This window comes from Vulpes vulpes, chromosome 5 (genome assembly GCF_048418805.1).
Source record: "Vulpes vulpes isolate BD-2025 chromosome 5, VulVul3, whole genome shotgun sequence".
Lineage (NCBI taxonomy): Eukaryota > Metazoa > Chordata > Mammalia > Carnivora > Canidae > Vulpes > Vulpes vulpes.
In genome coordinates this window covers 73,663,204-73,677,409 of record NC_132784.1, presented here as the reverse complement: position 1 = coordinate 73,677,409, position 14,206 = coordinate 73,663,204, and the positions used below count along the sequence as shown (strand labels likewise).

Sequence of the window (14,206 nt, the reverse complement as noted above, 5' to 3'; positions counted from 1 at the left end):
TGGCAAATAAATCTAGTAGAAAGTACTAGATTTTTTTGGATGTATGCTCAACATACAAGATATTAGTTTCAGAGGTAAAACATAATGATTCAATTCTTGTTTATATTACAAATTGAACATCACAGTATGTCCAGTTAACAGCCATCACCATACATATAGAATTTTTTTTTCTTGGGCTTAGAACATTTAAGGTCTCCTTTCTTAAGGGGAACCCTCTTACACTGTTGGTGGGAATGCAAACTGGTGCAGCCACCCTAGAACACACTATGGAGGTTTCTCAAAAAGTTAAAAATAGAACTACTCTATGACCCAATAATCGCACTCTAGGTACTTATTCAAAGGATACAAAAATACTGATTAGAAGGGGCACATGCACCCCCATGTTTATTGCAACACTATTAACAATAGCCAAATTATAAAAAGAGCCCACATGTCCATCAACTGGACATGGATAAAGAAAATAAAGAAAGAAAATGTGATATATATATATATATATATATATATATATATATATATATATTTATATATATATAATGGAATATTACTCAGCTATCAAAAAGAATAAAACCTTGCCATCCATTTGCAGTAACATGAATGGAACTAGAGTATAGTATGTTCAAAGAAAAGATAAACACCATATGATTTCACTCATATGTGGAATGTAAGAAACCAGATGAACATAGGAGAAGGGAAGAAAAAGATTAAAAACAGAGAGGGGGAAAAAAAAGAAAAACAGAGAGGGAGGCAAACCATAAGAGACACTTAACTATAGAGAACACACTGAGGGTTAATGGAGTGGAGATGGGTGGGGGGATGGGTTAAATGGGTGATGAGTATTAAGGAGGGCACTTGTTATGATGAGCATTGGGCATTATATGTAAGTGATGAATCACTAAATTCTACTCCTGAAACTAATACTACACTATATGTTAACTAATTTGAATTTAAATAAAATTTTGGGGGATGCCTGGGTGGCTCAGCAGTTGAGTATCTGCCTTTGGCTCAGGGCATAATCCCGGGGTCCTGGGATTGAGTCCCGCATCGGGCTCCTTGCATAGAGTCTGCTTCTCCTCCCTCTGCCTACGTCTCTGCCTCTCTCTCTGTGTCTCTCATGAATAAATAAAATCTTTAAAAAAAAAAGTTTTGAAAAATAAAAAAAATAAAAATTAAAAAAAAAAGTTTTGGAAGTAAAAGGGAAAAAAAAAAAAAACTCCTTTCTTAGCAACTTTCAAATATACAATAGAAGATACTATATGTTGAGAACGGTCTTCAATTAAGGGGAGGTCTCCATGCTCATAACAAGTCATTCCAAAGTAAGTTGGTTAAGAAATTAGAAAATTTTTTTCTACTATAGAAGAATTACATAAGACTATTCTGAAAATACAGAAATATAAGCACAGCAGAACCTTTTTCTGAATTTCTCTGGGAAGACCAGTCTATATTAGCTAAAAGTCTGAACTATAAAACATTACCACCAATACTACAAACATTATTATACTTCTCTAGTAATATGGTTAAAAATTAAACACATACATGGCTTTGTTCAATTTAAAAACTAAGTTCCAACAACGTACAAAGCCCTATGGTTAGGTGGTAGGCATGAGATAAGGAAAAGCCAGGGAGGAGATTCAGTATAGGTCTCATAAATTATAATTTGATATGAGAGAAAAGAAATGTATATAAATTTCTGAAATACATGCACAAAAGTGACATACATCATAAAGCAGGGATCCGCAAATTTTTGTTAAAAGGGTCAGATATTTAAGGCTTGCAGGCAATACAGTCTGAGGCAGACTACTCAGCTTTGCTGTTGTCCTGCAAAAGTAGCCACTGATGGCACACAAATGAAGGGGGTGGCTATGTTCTAAAATAACTTCATTTAGGGGTGCCTGGCTGATCAGTTGGAAGAGAGTAAAATTCTTGATATCAGGGTCATGAGTTTGAGCCACATGTTGAATGTAGAGATTACTAAAAATAAATAAATAAACTTTAAAAAAAACAATAAAACAACTTTATTTATAAAAACAAGCACATGGTTTGCTGGCCACAGTTTGCTGACTCCTGCCATAAAATAACACAGGAATAACACTGGGGTGTATGGGTGGCTCAGTCAGTTAAATGTCTGCCTTCAGCTCAGGTCATGATCCTCAAGTCCCACATCAGGCTCCTTGCTCAGCAGGGAGTCTGCTTCTTCCTCTCCTTCTACCCCTTCCCCTGCTCATGCTATCTCTTGCTCTCTCTCTCAAATAAATAAATAAATAAAATCTTATTAAAAAAACACCACCACAAGAATGATGTTAATAAAAGATTACCGAAAGAGATTCTGCTAGCAACCTTTAGTGGCTCAGGTTGTGAGCCCCAATGTGGGGCTCCCAGCTCAGGGGAAGTCTTCTTGTCTCCCTCTTCCTCTGCTCATGCTCTCTCTCTCTCTCTCAAATAAATAAATAAATCTTTAAAAAAAAGGAGAAAAGCTCAATATTCATTTGAATACTGGTAACTGGTACAGTGCTTAAAATAACCTAATTAACCTTTTTCTTGGCCATATAGGTTCTTTATGCCATTCAGATGTTAAGCCAAAGTTTTCTCCACAGATAGCAGATAATAATTAACTTTAATTCAGTCTTGATGAACAACAAATTCAGAATGAATTTTTATAATGATGTAATTCTACAGTGATTTGATTAAATCCACAAGGCCGGGGGAAAATGATAATACAACTTAAAAAAAAAAAAAGAGGCAGCTGTTAACAGTAGTATGAAAAAGGGGGGAAAAAGAGCCAAATCTACCTCTGAGATCATCCACTTCTCTACGGTTTAAACCATATTATTTGTATCCCAAAGCACTCCTAAATGATAAACAGTGAGCCATAAATACCATATTACTCCAGAAATAGAGAATAAAGGAAGACTTTAAACACTGGTAATGAAAAGGACTAAGAGTCCCAGTTAACTAAGCTGATGACTAGTAGTGTAGTATGGCTACTTACAAAAGAGTCAAAATGAAGGGGGCTTAGCATAGGTAAGTGAGAAGTAAGAGAGCATCATCTTTTGTTATATTTGAATAAAAGTCTAGTAATTTTCAAATGGAATACTCAATTTAAAACCTAAGGACTACAGAGAAGACAACAAAAATATTTTAAAGACTTTGAAAAATAAACATGGTAAGATTGCTAGATTACTGCTAAGAAAATTAAAGAAAGACTTGATAACTATTTTCAGGTAGTAGATTGTTTCACTGTAACTAGTTAAGTCTCTGATCCTTAGTCCTCTATTAGTATAGTCAGCTATACTAATTTCTCCTCATAATCAGCACCATACAGGTAAGCCAAAGGCTAAAACCAGTAGCTCATCACTAAAATGAAAAAAGAGTCTTCGGTGATTTGGGAACTCCTGGCTTTCCACAGTCTGCTCTCACATTTCCTTACTCATCCTCTATACCACCACTAGGGCCCATCTGACAAACTGAGCACAGCTCACATCCTGTCCCCCACTTCTATGCCTTGTCATCTGTTGCATTCCCCACCTGAAATGATCATTCTCCCTTACTTCTATCAGCTGAAATTCTCTCTGCCTCAAGGTCTAGCTTGAATGCCACTTTCTCCAGGAAGCCTGTCTGGTTTCTCCCACCCAGAACAAACTTTCCCTCTCTGTATTCTCCCAGTACTTTTCTCCTGATACTGCTATATAGTTTTCCAATCCTGCTTTTTATTATAACTATACATGTGCCAAACTGTGTCCCACAATAGATAAGAAACATCTGTAGGAGAGGACCTTTGTATATAGTTCTTCCTTGGGCCTCACACAATGTTTGCATTAAAATGGCACTCATTAGGGATGCCTGGGTGGCTCAGAGGTTGAGTGTCTCCCTTTGGCTCAGGGATCCTGGTATCCTAGGATCGAGTCCCACATCAGGCTCCTTGCATAGAGCCTGCTTCTCCTCCCACTGCCTATGTCTCTGCCTCTTTCTCTCTCATGAATAAATAATAACATCTAAAATATATATATATATATATATATATATATAATGGGACACAATAAATATATATTGAGGTGAACTGTTCCAAGAAAATAGTCAAAGAACCACTGATGAGTTCTTTATATCCACAGACAACTAATCAAAACCAAATTGAATTAGCAGACTGTTAGACAAGTTGTTTTTTTTTTTTTAAGATTTTATGTATTTATTCACGAGAGACAGAGAGAGGCAGAGACATAGGCAGAGGGAGAAGCAGGCTCCATGCAGGAACCCAACGTGGGACTCGATCCACAGACCCAGGATCACACCGAGCCATAGGCAGATAGATGCTGGACTCCTGAGCCACCCAGGCATCCCTGTTAGACAAGTTTTAACTTAATTCTGAAATATAGAAGGCTGTGGAATCCTCCCAGGACAGCCTGTTTTTTAAACCCTTAAGCTTCTTCTTCAGCTTTGAGATGTAGATCAGTACAGCCTCAAAATCTATTCCACAGAAACTATGACTGTGCACAGACAAAAGGACAAGGGACCTGGCAGCTTTAAAAAGGTGAGGTTCACAAAGGAGGAGGGACAGACCATCATAGTAAAGCTATAGCATCAACTACCCAACCAACCATCTGTCCAAAATTAACCACAGAATACCCATATGCCATGCCAGTCAGACAAAGTGACTGTATGCAAAGTAGCAGTATGCAAAGTGACAAGGCTAATGAATGAACTGAGAAGGTGAATGCTGTTGTTTACCTGTACAATATGACATATTCATGCCCCTGTTTTCTGGAGAGTCTATAAGCTGGTGTCACCCTAGTTATGGCAAGGAGGGACTTCAGCAGCAGCGACAGTCTGTTGTACACCGTGTAGGACACTTTAATCTCTTTATCACACCTGAGGAGCACACAGACGCTATCAGCATTCGCCTACTCAACTCACATAAAACCAAGAACAGAAATGCAACGGATATAGAGGTGTTAGTTATGCTCTGTCTAGTGACTGAGAGTCATCTGTTAGCCTTATTCATAAATTCTGATAGAATGTAACCTGCTTTGCAGTCCACATAACACCTTTCACAGAGAATTACAGTCAACAGAGATGATTGCAAATTAAGTGTGGGAACTGTATTAAGATTAAATTTATCATGAAAACATGTTCTGAACTAAAAGTGTAATCCGAGTTCTTTGTCATTTTAACAACAGATTATTGAGGAAAGCTAAAGTTTCACTTTTCTGTGCACTAGATTCAGGCAGATAGACAAAAGGCACATCCTATTTTTTTTTTTTTAGATTTGAAACAGTTTTCTAAGAAATAAAGCTACACACTTAAAAACAGTAATTCAACACTGCAATTATATTACTGAAGGTGCAAACAGTTTCAATATACTATCTTGGGAGCTGTCTACCTCTAAACATTTAATACGAAATCTGGAGAAAAGTGTTTGGTACTAAAATTTTAGACTATAATCTGGCAATTACTTTCTATTTAGCTAAGAAAAATAATGCCCACACCCTAAAGACTTATTAATATATTTCTTTTGATGTGTTGCTATTTCTTTTATTTTCCTACATACTGTTCTTGAAAACTGAAGCTTAAGGCAGGAAGTGAGCTAATCTGTCTTGAAGGAAGAAAATGGAGAAGAAAAATAACATGCATTTCCAATCCATGACCAACACAGAGTGTAAAAAGGAGTAAGTGAGGGGAAATCGTATTGGATGTCTGCCACACAGAAAACAGACAACACAGAGCAGTCATGTTACAAGAGCTCGCAAGGGATTTAATCAGAGAACTATCTGTACTCTGGGAAAACAACAAATCATTTTCAGTCTTTTCTCTGCTCCTTTCCCTGTGGTGTCTAAGTCTCGCTGGATTGACCCTCCTGCTGAAGGTCATCTCTGACTGGGCTGGAAGCCAAGCATGAAGCAAACTGTAGCAAAGACCTACTGGCTTTGTCAAGTGGAAGAACACCCTCCATGACTGATAACAAAGCCCTTCTTTTCACATGATGTCATCTGCTTTATCCTCAGCTACAAAAACCACAGACCCTAAGACAGAGCACTTACTTTTCATTCATTTCGAGACACCAAATTTCTAGTTCCATAGAATCTCCCTGTAGATGGGACAATTGAAAGATATTTCAGTTTTATTTTTTAATTACTCTTTAAATTATAAAGCACTATACAATCACTATAAAATATTGCAAAAGATAAAGGGAAAAAAAATCAATTTATAATCCAATCAGCCACTTAAATAATGTCAGGGGTGCCTGGCTGGTTCAGTCAAAAGAGCATCCAGCTCTGGATCTCAGGGTAATGAGTTCAAGCTCCACATTGGGTGTAGACATTACTTAAATAAACTTAAAAAAATATCAAATGTGAGATTATAGTATATATGGAATTTTTACATTTTCATTAATAAAAACATGAAATTTTCCTTATAATTAAAAATTCTACACCATTTTTAATGGTTGCATATTATTCCATCATATGACTGTCATTTCATCCAATCGGTCTCCCCATACATGGACATATAGGTCATTTTTAATTTTTCACTACTACAAACAACATTGTAATAAATAGCCTTGAGATTAAAAGTTCGTCCTTGCCCTAAATTAAGACAAATTTCCAGAATTAGCATTGTTAAAGAGTATTCATGCTTCTAAGACTTTTGCCATGTATATTCAAATTGTTCTTCAGAAAGGCCAATACTTCTGATGATGGAGAGAGCCTTTCCTTCCAATCTTATAGGGGATATTTTTAGGTGACACCCACTATTAAGGAATACCTTAACAAGTTCTTTACTTAAAAATCTTTTTAGCTGTGTAATGTCTTTAGCCAAACTGTTCAGTCTTTCTCCAGTACTCTGAACAGACTTAGTCTAGTGAGCGGAGAAGAAAAACAGATAACTAAAGCCAGAATCCCTCAACCCTATAACACTCCTGTGTGCCACTTATTAAAAAGGACAGTCATACTTTTGAACATAAGTAACCTTATTACCAATCAACTGGAAATAGGCTATTCTTTTAGGTTCGGGATTAGTCTTGGGTTAGTTTGTGGAATAGAGAACTTACTTGTTCTAGATCAAATTTAAATATATATCCTTAATATATAGCATTTTCATCATATTGTCATTTTTAAATCACATCATAAAATTTTAATTCCCCCTGCTTCCCAAAATCAAGGGAGGATGAATAGTAGGAAGTATCCAAGACAAGTTGATGCAGTTTGTCTAGGACAAGTGGAACATTTTATACTCAGATTTCACCTGGGAAAGAAGAGAGTTCTAGGGATTCCTTTAGGACTCCCTATGGATCACTAAGGAAAATAATTCATAGTATAAATTGGCAATTCAATAAAGAAGAATAGGAAATTTTGTTTTCTGGGGTGCTAAGGTTTCCATAGAAGTACTGACATCATTCATTCAACAAAATTCATTGACAGCACACAATAGGCTATCCCAGACACTGTGCTAGGCAGAAGAGATGATTATTTATATTCTGCCTCATTTGAAAACAAATTTGAAGAACCACAAATAAATAAATAAGATGTGACATAATTGCTGACCTCAAGAATAAAAGTGTAAAAAACGAACAGGAACATGTAATGATTTCCTACTATAAGTCATGTTAGGTACTTTACAAATTAGGGTTAAATGAGAAAATATAATAACCCTTCAAGACTATGAAGTGTCATGTTAGTTTGGTGCTGGTTATGGGGTTGGGGAGAGTTAAGTAATTTGGCCAAAGTCACTCAGCTGGAATCTGAACTTGGGTCTGTGTAGCTCCAAAATCCAACTGCCTTTTATTATACCATGCAGCTTCATAATCTTGTCATGGAAACAGATTAATAAACATGCAAGTAACAGTATCTGCCTTGATCTTGATGTGAAATAAGGCAAGTAAAGATATATCTAAAAAAAATCACAATACATCAATTATACTTTAGAAACAAAGGAAACAAAGTACATGGTTAAGTCTAAGGAAAGTAGTCACCTCTCCCACTAGAAAGAGGGGGCGAATTTTCAAGAGCACATTAGTCCTGAAGGATGAATAGAAACATTTCATATATAGTTGACACATAAGGATAAAGAGCCTATTCCAAGTATTTGAGAGAATAAGTACAAAAAGCATGACTTCCTCAGAGAATGATAAATTCAGAAAGGGAAGAGGCAGGAATGAGGCTGAGTTGGAAATGAAGTATGAAGAGCCTTGAGTATCAAATGAAGACACCAACCTGGCCATAACCTTACCTCAGATGTCTTGAGAGAGATCTCCACACACATCGATCTCCCGACTGCAGGCAACTGCCCGGCCAGTGCCTTTTTTGCTTCATGTGTAACCTCTGGGATGTCTTTGATTGCTAAATTGAACTAGAAAACAAATGGCACTTTGCGTCAAATACTCACAAGGAACATTACAGAAACAGAAAACAGTAAGATGGTTATGTTGGGTAATATAGGCATTGCTTTGGGTAGATTAAGGACACTCATTCATTTCTCCCTTGCCCAGAAGAGATATCCTGCATCAGAGCCCCAAAACTCAGGTTGAAAGAGCTAATGACTTATTTCAAAGATAAGTTAACAAGGTATTTTTGTCCTCTAAAGACAAAGTTTTTCACCTACTGCAGAAGAAAGATGAGAACTAAATAAATCTAGGACTAACATTTGATGAAGAACATACTTTCCAAGTGAATGGATCAAATGGAATTAGATATTTTAATGTTATGGTTTAGTAATACTATAAATAGTATTCTTTACTACTGCACTATGATTCCTTATGACAAACATGCCTTAACAAAAAACATGAATTTTACCCAATCTGAACCCGTTGGGGATGAAGATGAACGAGTACAAATCTTCTCGCCAAGTCGAGCCTGGACAATCACTTGGACAGTCTAAAAAAAAGTAAACAAATAAAAAAATCAAAGATGAGTCTTAAATTGATTTGACTTGCAATCAGAGTTAACACTCTGAATGCAGGGTTAAAAAGACGCCAATGACCATAACTATACTTTTGGAAAGGCTAAGATTTTAAAATTCAAGAACACAGTAAAAAAATTACACAAAAATAATACTGTAAATATTTCTGAGGGCATAATGTCAACCAGTTGGAGGAATTTTAGTTCAAGGCTTGGGATCTGTAATAGTCTCACATGGCAGAAGGAAATTTGCACATGGCGGCTCTGACTTTCATAAAGAAACAAGTCCAACCGTAGGTTTAAAAATTCACTGGCGTACACTTATGTAATCATAGTAGATTTAAACCAAGGATTCCACAATTATTCATATCATTTGGCCCATATGGCAAAAGTCTCCCAACTAATTTTACAACCAGAATCTACTGCATAGATTGTTTTTTACATGGCAATCATGAGAAGAAGGAATGATAGAGGTGGAAATGATTTTTAGATTTAGGAAAATATAACTTCTAAAGCATTCAAAATTCAGTTTTAATTCCACATTTACCCAGAAGGGAACAATAAATGGAAGTCAGACATTTCAGAGTTAGTTGAAGCTTTGGGAAAGATGCCCAAAATGCTGTCCATTCCAGGCCACAGTCTTTGTTCCCACCCCGAGGGAACATACTGTGCCAATAACCTGGCATAATAGTTTGACATTTCTGCAAACAGCCTTGCAAAAAGAAATTTTTTTTTGAAAAAGTAGCTGTGGAAAATTGGAAGCTACTTTTTAGTTACACCCCCAGTACCGCCCCCAAACTTCACAGTTTGGTTTACAACAGACAGAAGTATCCCTTAAAATGGGCAAGCTGCAAGCTGTTATTCTATATTTCCAAAAAGGGAGAAGCACGGAAGTTATTTCTAACAGTTCTGAGCTCAAGAGAATAGATATATTACCTTGAGGGCAAAAAATTTAATAAACTTGTCCAGGTCCTTTCTGTCCTGGGAATTGAGATCAGTTTCCATTGCCTATAGGAATCTAAAATAGAAAAAAAAAAAAGTGTTGAAAAATGTGACTAATATCTTTTAAAATTCAAAAAATACAGAGATGGTATTGTCTAGCTGTGCAAACAGTCATGTGGGAGGGAAAAAATTTCCCCCTAAGATACCAAAGTGAAAAATATTAAGATACTGTCTTTTGAGGAAAATAAATTCCACACAAAGAACTAAAATCTAAGGACCTAAACAATATAAGGACAAGCCATTGTACCTGCATCTGAAACTTTAAGCTTTTAATATATCTATTTTAAAAAGTTCTACTACCCACCATACTGAGGACTAAGTTTTAACAAGATAAAAACTTTGTTAAAACATAAAATGAGGGGCACCTGAGTAGCTCAGCTCGTTAAGCGTCTGACTCTTGATTTCAGCTCAGGTCATGATCTCAGAGTGGTGAGACTGAGCCCTGTGTCAGGCTCCACACAAGCTTTGAATCTGCTTGGGATTCTCTCTCTCCCTCTGCCCCTCCCCCTTCTTACACAGGCTTTCTGTAAAATAAATAAATTAAAACAAAAAGAAAAAAGGAGAAAAGAAAAGAAAAGAAAAGAAAAGAAAAGAAAAGAAAAGAAAAGAAAAGAAAAGAAAAGAAAAGAAAAGAAAACAACAATAAAAAAAAACCCAAAACCAAACACAAAATGAGATCATTTGTACTCCTTCAAAAGGGCACTAAACCAATTTAACTTTTGGGGGTTTATGGGCCCCTTTTGAGAGTCTGATAACAAGACAAGCCCTTTCTATAGAAAACTGTACATATATAGAAAAGTCTGGATATAACTTCAGGGAGTTCATGGATTTTATGGGGCACACGATAGATCCCTCAGGTTGAGATGGTTTGAGATAGGGCTGGTATGAGGAAGAAAGCATTTAGGGAGAGAAGAAATGAACAAAGAGTATCAGCAATAGAGAGCAAAATGCATTTGGAACTATTAGGTATTCCAGTTTTCCAAAGGACTGTGTATGGATAGGGAAATAGTATGGCTGGTTGGGGCCACAGCATGAGAATCTTAAATGAAATGCAAGCCTCATCTGTACCTAATACAACAGATACGAGAGCTCCTTTAAGACTTTTGAGGAAAAGAATTAGTACAGAGAACTAGCATCATCTGAATGGTGCTTTAGAAAGATAGCTTTGCTGGCATACTGTAGAATAGTTTTCAGTAGGAAAAGCAGAGAGACCAGTTAAATCCTTGGCAATAAATGCAGGCTTGTGGTCAAGGCTAAAACTCTAGTACAGACACAGTTTGGAAATAGCACGGATGGGAGATATTTTAAAGGAAGAGCTGACGGGATTTAAGTATTGACTACAAAAAGTTTAACATGGTTTCAGTTAACAATAAACAGGGAAGCCAGAGGCAGAGCTAGTTTTAAGTAAAGGGATAAACAAAAGAAGAGATGAAACAGGAAATTTTTAAAATTGAGACATATACCATACACAAAAATAAATTCAAACGGATGAGAGACCTAAATGTGAAACAGGAAACCATCAAAATCCTAGATAACACAGGCAGCAAGCTCTTTGACATCAGACATAGCAACTTATTACCAGAGAACATCTCCCAAGACAAGGGAAACAAAAGCAAAAATGAACTACTGGGACTTCATCAAGATAAAAAGCTTCTCCACAACAAAGGAAACAATCAAAACTAAAAGGCAACCTATGGAATGCGAAAAGATATTTGCAAATGACATATGATAAAAAGGTTAGTATCCAAAATCTATAAAGAACTTATAAAACTCAACACCCAAAAAACAAATAATCCAGTTAAGAAATGGGCAGAAGACACAGACATTTTTCCAAAGACATACAGATAGCCAACAGACACATGAAAAGACACTCAACTTTAGTCATCATTAGGGAAATACAAACCAAAACTACCATGACGTATTACCTCACACTTATCAGAATGGCTAAAATCAACAACACAAAAAACAACAGGTGTTGGTGAGACTGTGGAGAAGGCGGAAACTTCTACACTGTTGGTAGGAATGCAAAATGGTACAGCCACTCTGGAACACACTATGGAGGTTCTTCAAAAAGTAAAAAATAGATCTACCCTACGATCCAGCAATTTAACTAGTAGGTATTTACCCAAAGATACAAAAATACTGATTCAAAGGGGTCAATGTTTATAGCAGCACTATCAACAACAGCCAAATTATGGAAAGAACCCAAATGTCCATCAACTGGTGAATGTGAAAAGAAGTTGTGGGCTGTGTACATAAAAGATATACAAAAAATATACTATATATATATACACATAAACACATATATATGCACAATGGAGTATTACTCAGCCATCAAAAAGAATGAAATCTTGCCATTTCCAATGATGTGGATGGAGCCAGAATGTATTATGCTAAGTAAAATAAGTCAGAGAAAGACAAATAGCATATGACTTTACTCATGCAGATATTAAGAAATGAAACAGATGAACATAGGGGGGAAAAAGACAAAGGCAAACCTAAAACAGACTCTAAACTATACAGAACAAACTGAGGGTTGCTGGAGGAGAGGTGCGTAGAGGATGGGCTAAATGGGTGATGAGTTTAAGGGAGGGTACTTGTGATGAGCACTGGGTGTTATATATACATGATGAATCACTAAATTCTACTCCTGAAGCTAATATTACACTATATGTTAACTGGAATTTAAATAAAAACTTGAAAGTACAAAAAAATTAAAAATAAAAAAATTAAAATGAGGTGTAACTTACACGTAGTGAAATGCACAAATCTTGGATGTACAGCTCAAGAAATATCTTGTTTTCATTTCTATTTCAACAGATAATTTTGTATGTATACATCCATATATAACCACAATTCAGATCAAGTAACCGTTATTCTGACCTCTATCATCATAGATCAGTCTTATATATCTTGACAAATCATTCCATTTATTTAAATGGAATCAAACAATATTAGCTCTTTTGTGGGTAGTTCCTCCCTTATTCAAGATGCCTGCGAAATTCATTTATAATGCTGCATGTAGCACTTTATTCTTTTTTCATTGCAATGTAGCACTCCACTTTATGAATATGCCACAAACTATAAATTAACTGTAAACGATAAACATTTGGGTTGTTTCCTGTTTTTAACTATTATATTTTTACACAAGTCTTTTGGTGGATATAAACACTCATTCCTGTCAGATGTACACCCAGAAGTGTTAATGCTGGGTCACAAGGTACACATATTTAATTTTCTTAAGACATGTACAGTCTTCCTAATCTCTACCAATGTACACTACCATCAGCAGTGTATGAGAGTTCCAGTTGCTCCACAGCTCTACCACTACTTGATACTACTAATCCTTTAATTTTAGCCATCCTGGTAGGGGTGTGGTAGCATCTCATTTAATCTGTATTAAACAATGTTTAAATTAGTGATTAAATGATCAGTGAATCTCCCCTACTAGCACCTTTTCATATGTTTACTAGCTATTTGGAAATCCTCTTTAATGAAATACTAGTTCAAGCCTTTTGCCCATTTAAAAAATTAGGTTATCTTTTTTTACTGAATTGTAGAAGTTTCTAAAATATATATAGTGGATATAAGTAACTTTGTTGGATATGCACTATAAATATCTCCTCCCAGTTGTGTCTTGCCTTTCATATGGCATCTGTTTCTTTTCATGAGAGTCTGAATACACTAAAAGATAAAGGCCAGACTACATATATAAAAATGGAGCTCTGACCCCTAACCTGCAGGAAGCAGCCCAGGAAGGAGGCCAAACTAGTATCTCTACTCTCTAGCCTAAGAAGTCAACCTACTATCTACTGTAGCCAGTCAAGAAAGTCAGCCTATCTCTAGACTAACTAGTCCAGGATGCCAAACAAAAACCCCTATAAAAACTGACCTCAAACAGTCAAACTTTGATTAATAACTGACAGTTTCCCTAATTTTTGTCCTTGTTTCCAACTTTGCAGCCAAAGAAAACCAAATATGTATCCATAAACAACCACATGGGATGCCCACTTGTAGTTAGGCTGCCTACAGCTTTCCCGTGCCAATAACCCCAAATCAGGACATATCTGAAGCTTTCCCTTTCTTCCACTATAAAGCTTCCCACTGTTCTACCTGCTTTTGAGTCTTTGCTAATGCAAGTGATGGCAGCTAACTCTCCTGCTATGACAAGCTCTGATTAAATGGCCTTCACCCATTCCCATTTTGTGATGTTTATTTCCACATTAAAAACAGCCTTACTGGGATCCCTGGGTGGCGCAGCGGTTTGGCACCTGCCTTTGGCCCAGGGCACGATTCTGGAGACCCGGGATCGAGTCCCACGT

The 14,206-nt window shown here is 36.3% G+C and overlaps 1 protein-coding gene across 50 annotated transcripts in view; it reads right to left on the bottom strand.

Moving 5' to 3' along the window:
- ATG13 (autophagy related 13) overlaps positions 1 to 14,206 on the bottom strand; it is a 53,179-nt gene that overhangs the window by 16,494 nt on the left and 22,479 nt on the right. For all 50 annotated transcript variants that reach the window (XM_026004077.2, XM_072760312.1, XM_072760320.1 and 47 more), the window contains 5 exons: positions 9,819 to 9,900; positions 8,778 to 8,858; positions 8,215 to 8,334; positions 6,030 to 6,076; positions 4,720 to 4,860 (listed from right to left, as the gene is read on the bottom strand). In XM_026004077.2, the coding sequence (XP_025859862.1) occupies positions 4,720 to 4,860; positions 6,030 to 6,076; positions 8,215 to 8,334; positions 8,778 to 8,858; positions 9,819 to 9,887 (458 nt within the window). In that variant the 5' untranslated portion in view covers positions 9,888 to 9,900. The remainder of the gene's footprint in view (positions 1 to 4,719; positions 4,861 to 6,029; positions 6,077 to 8,214; positions 8,335 to 8,777; positions 8,859 to 9,818; positions 9,901 to 14,206) is intronic.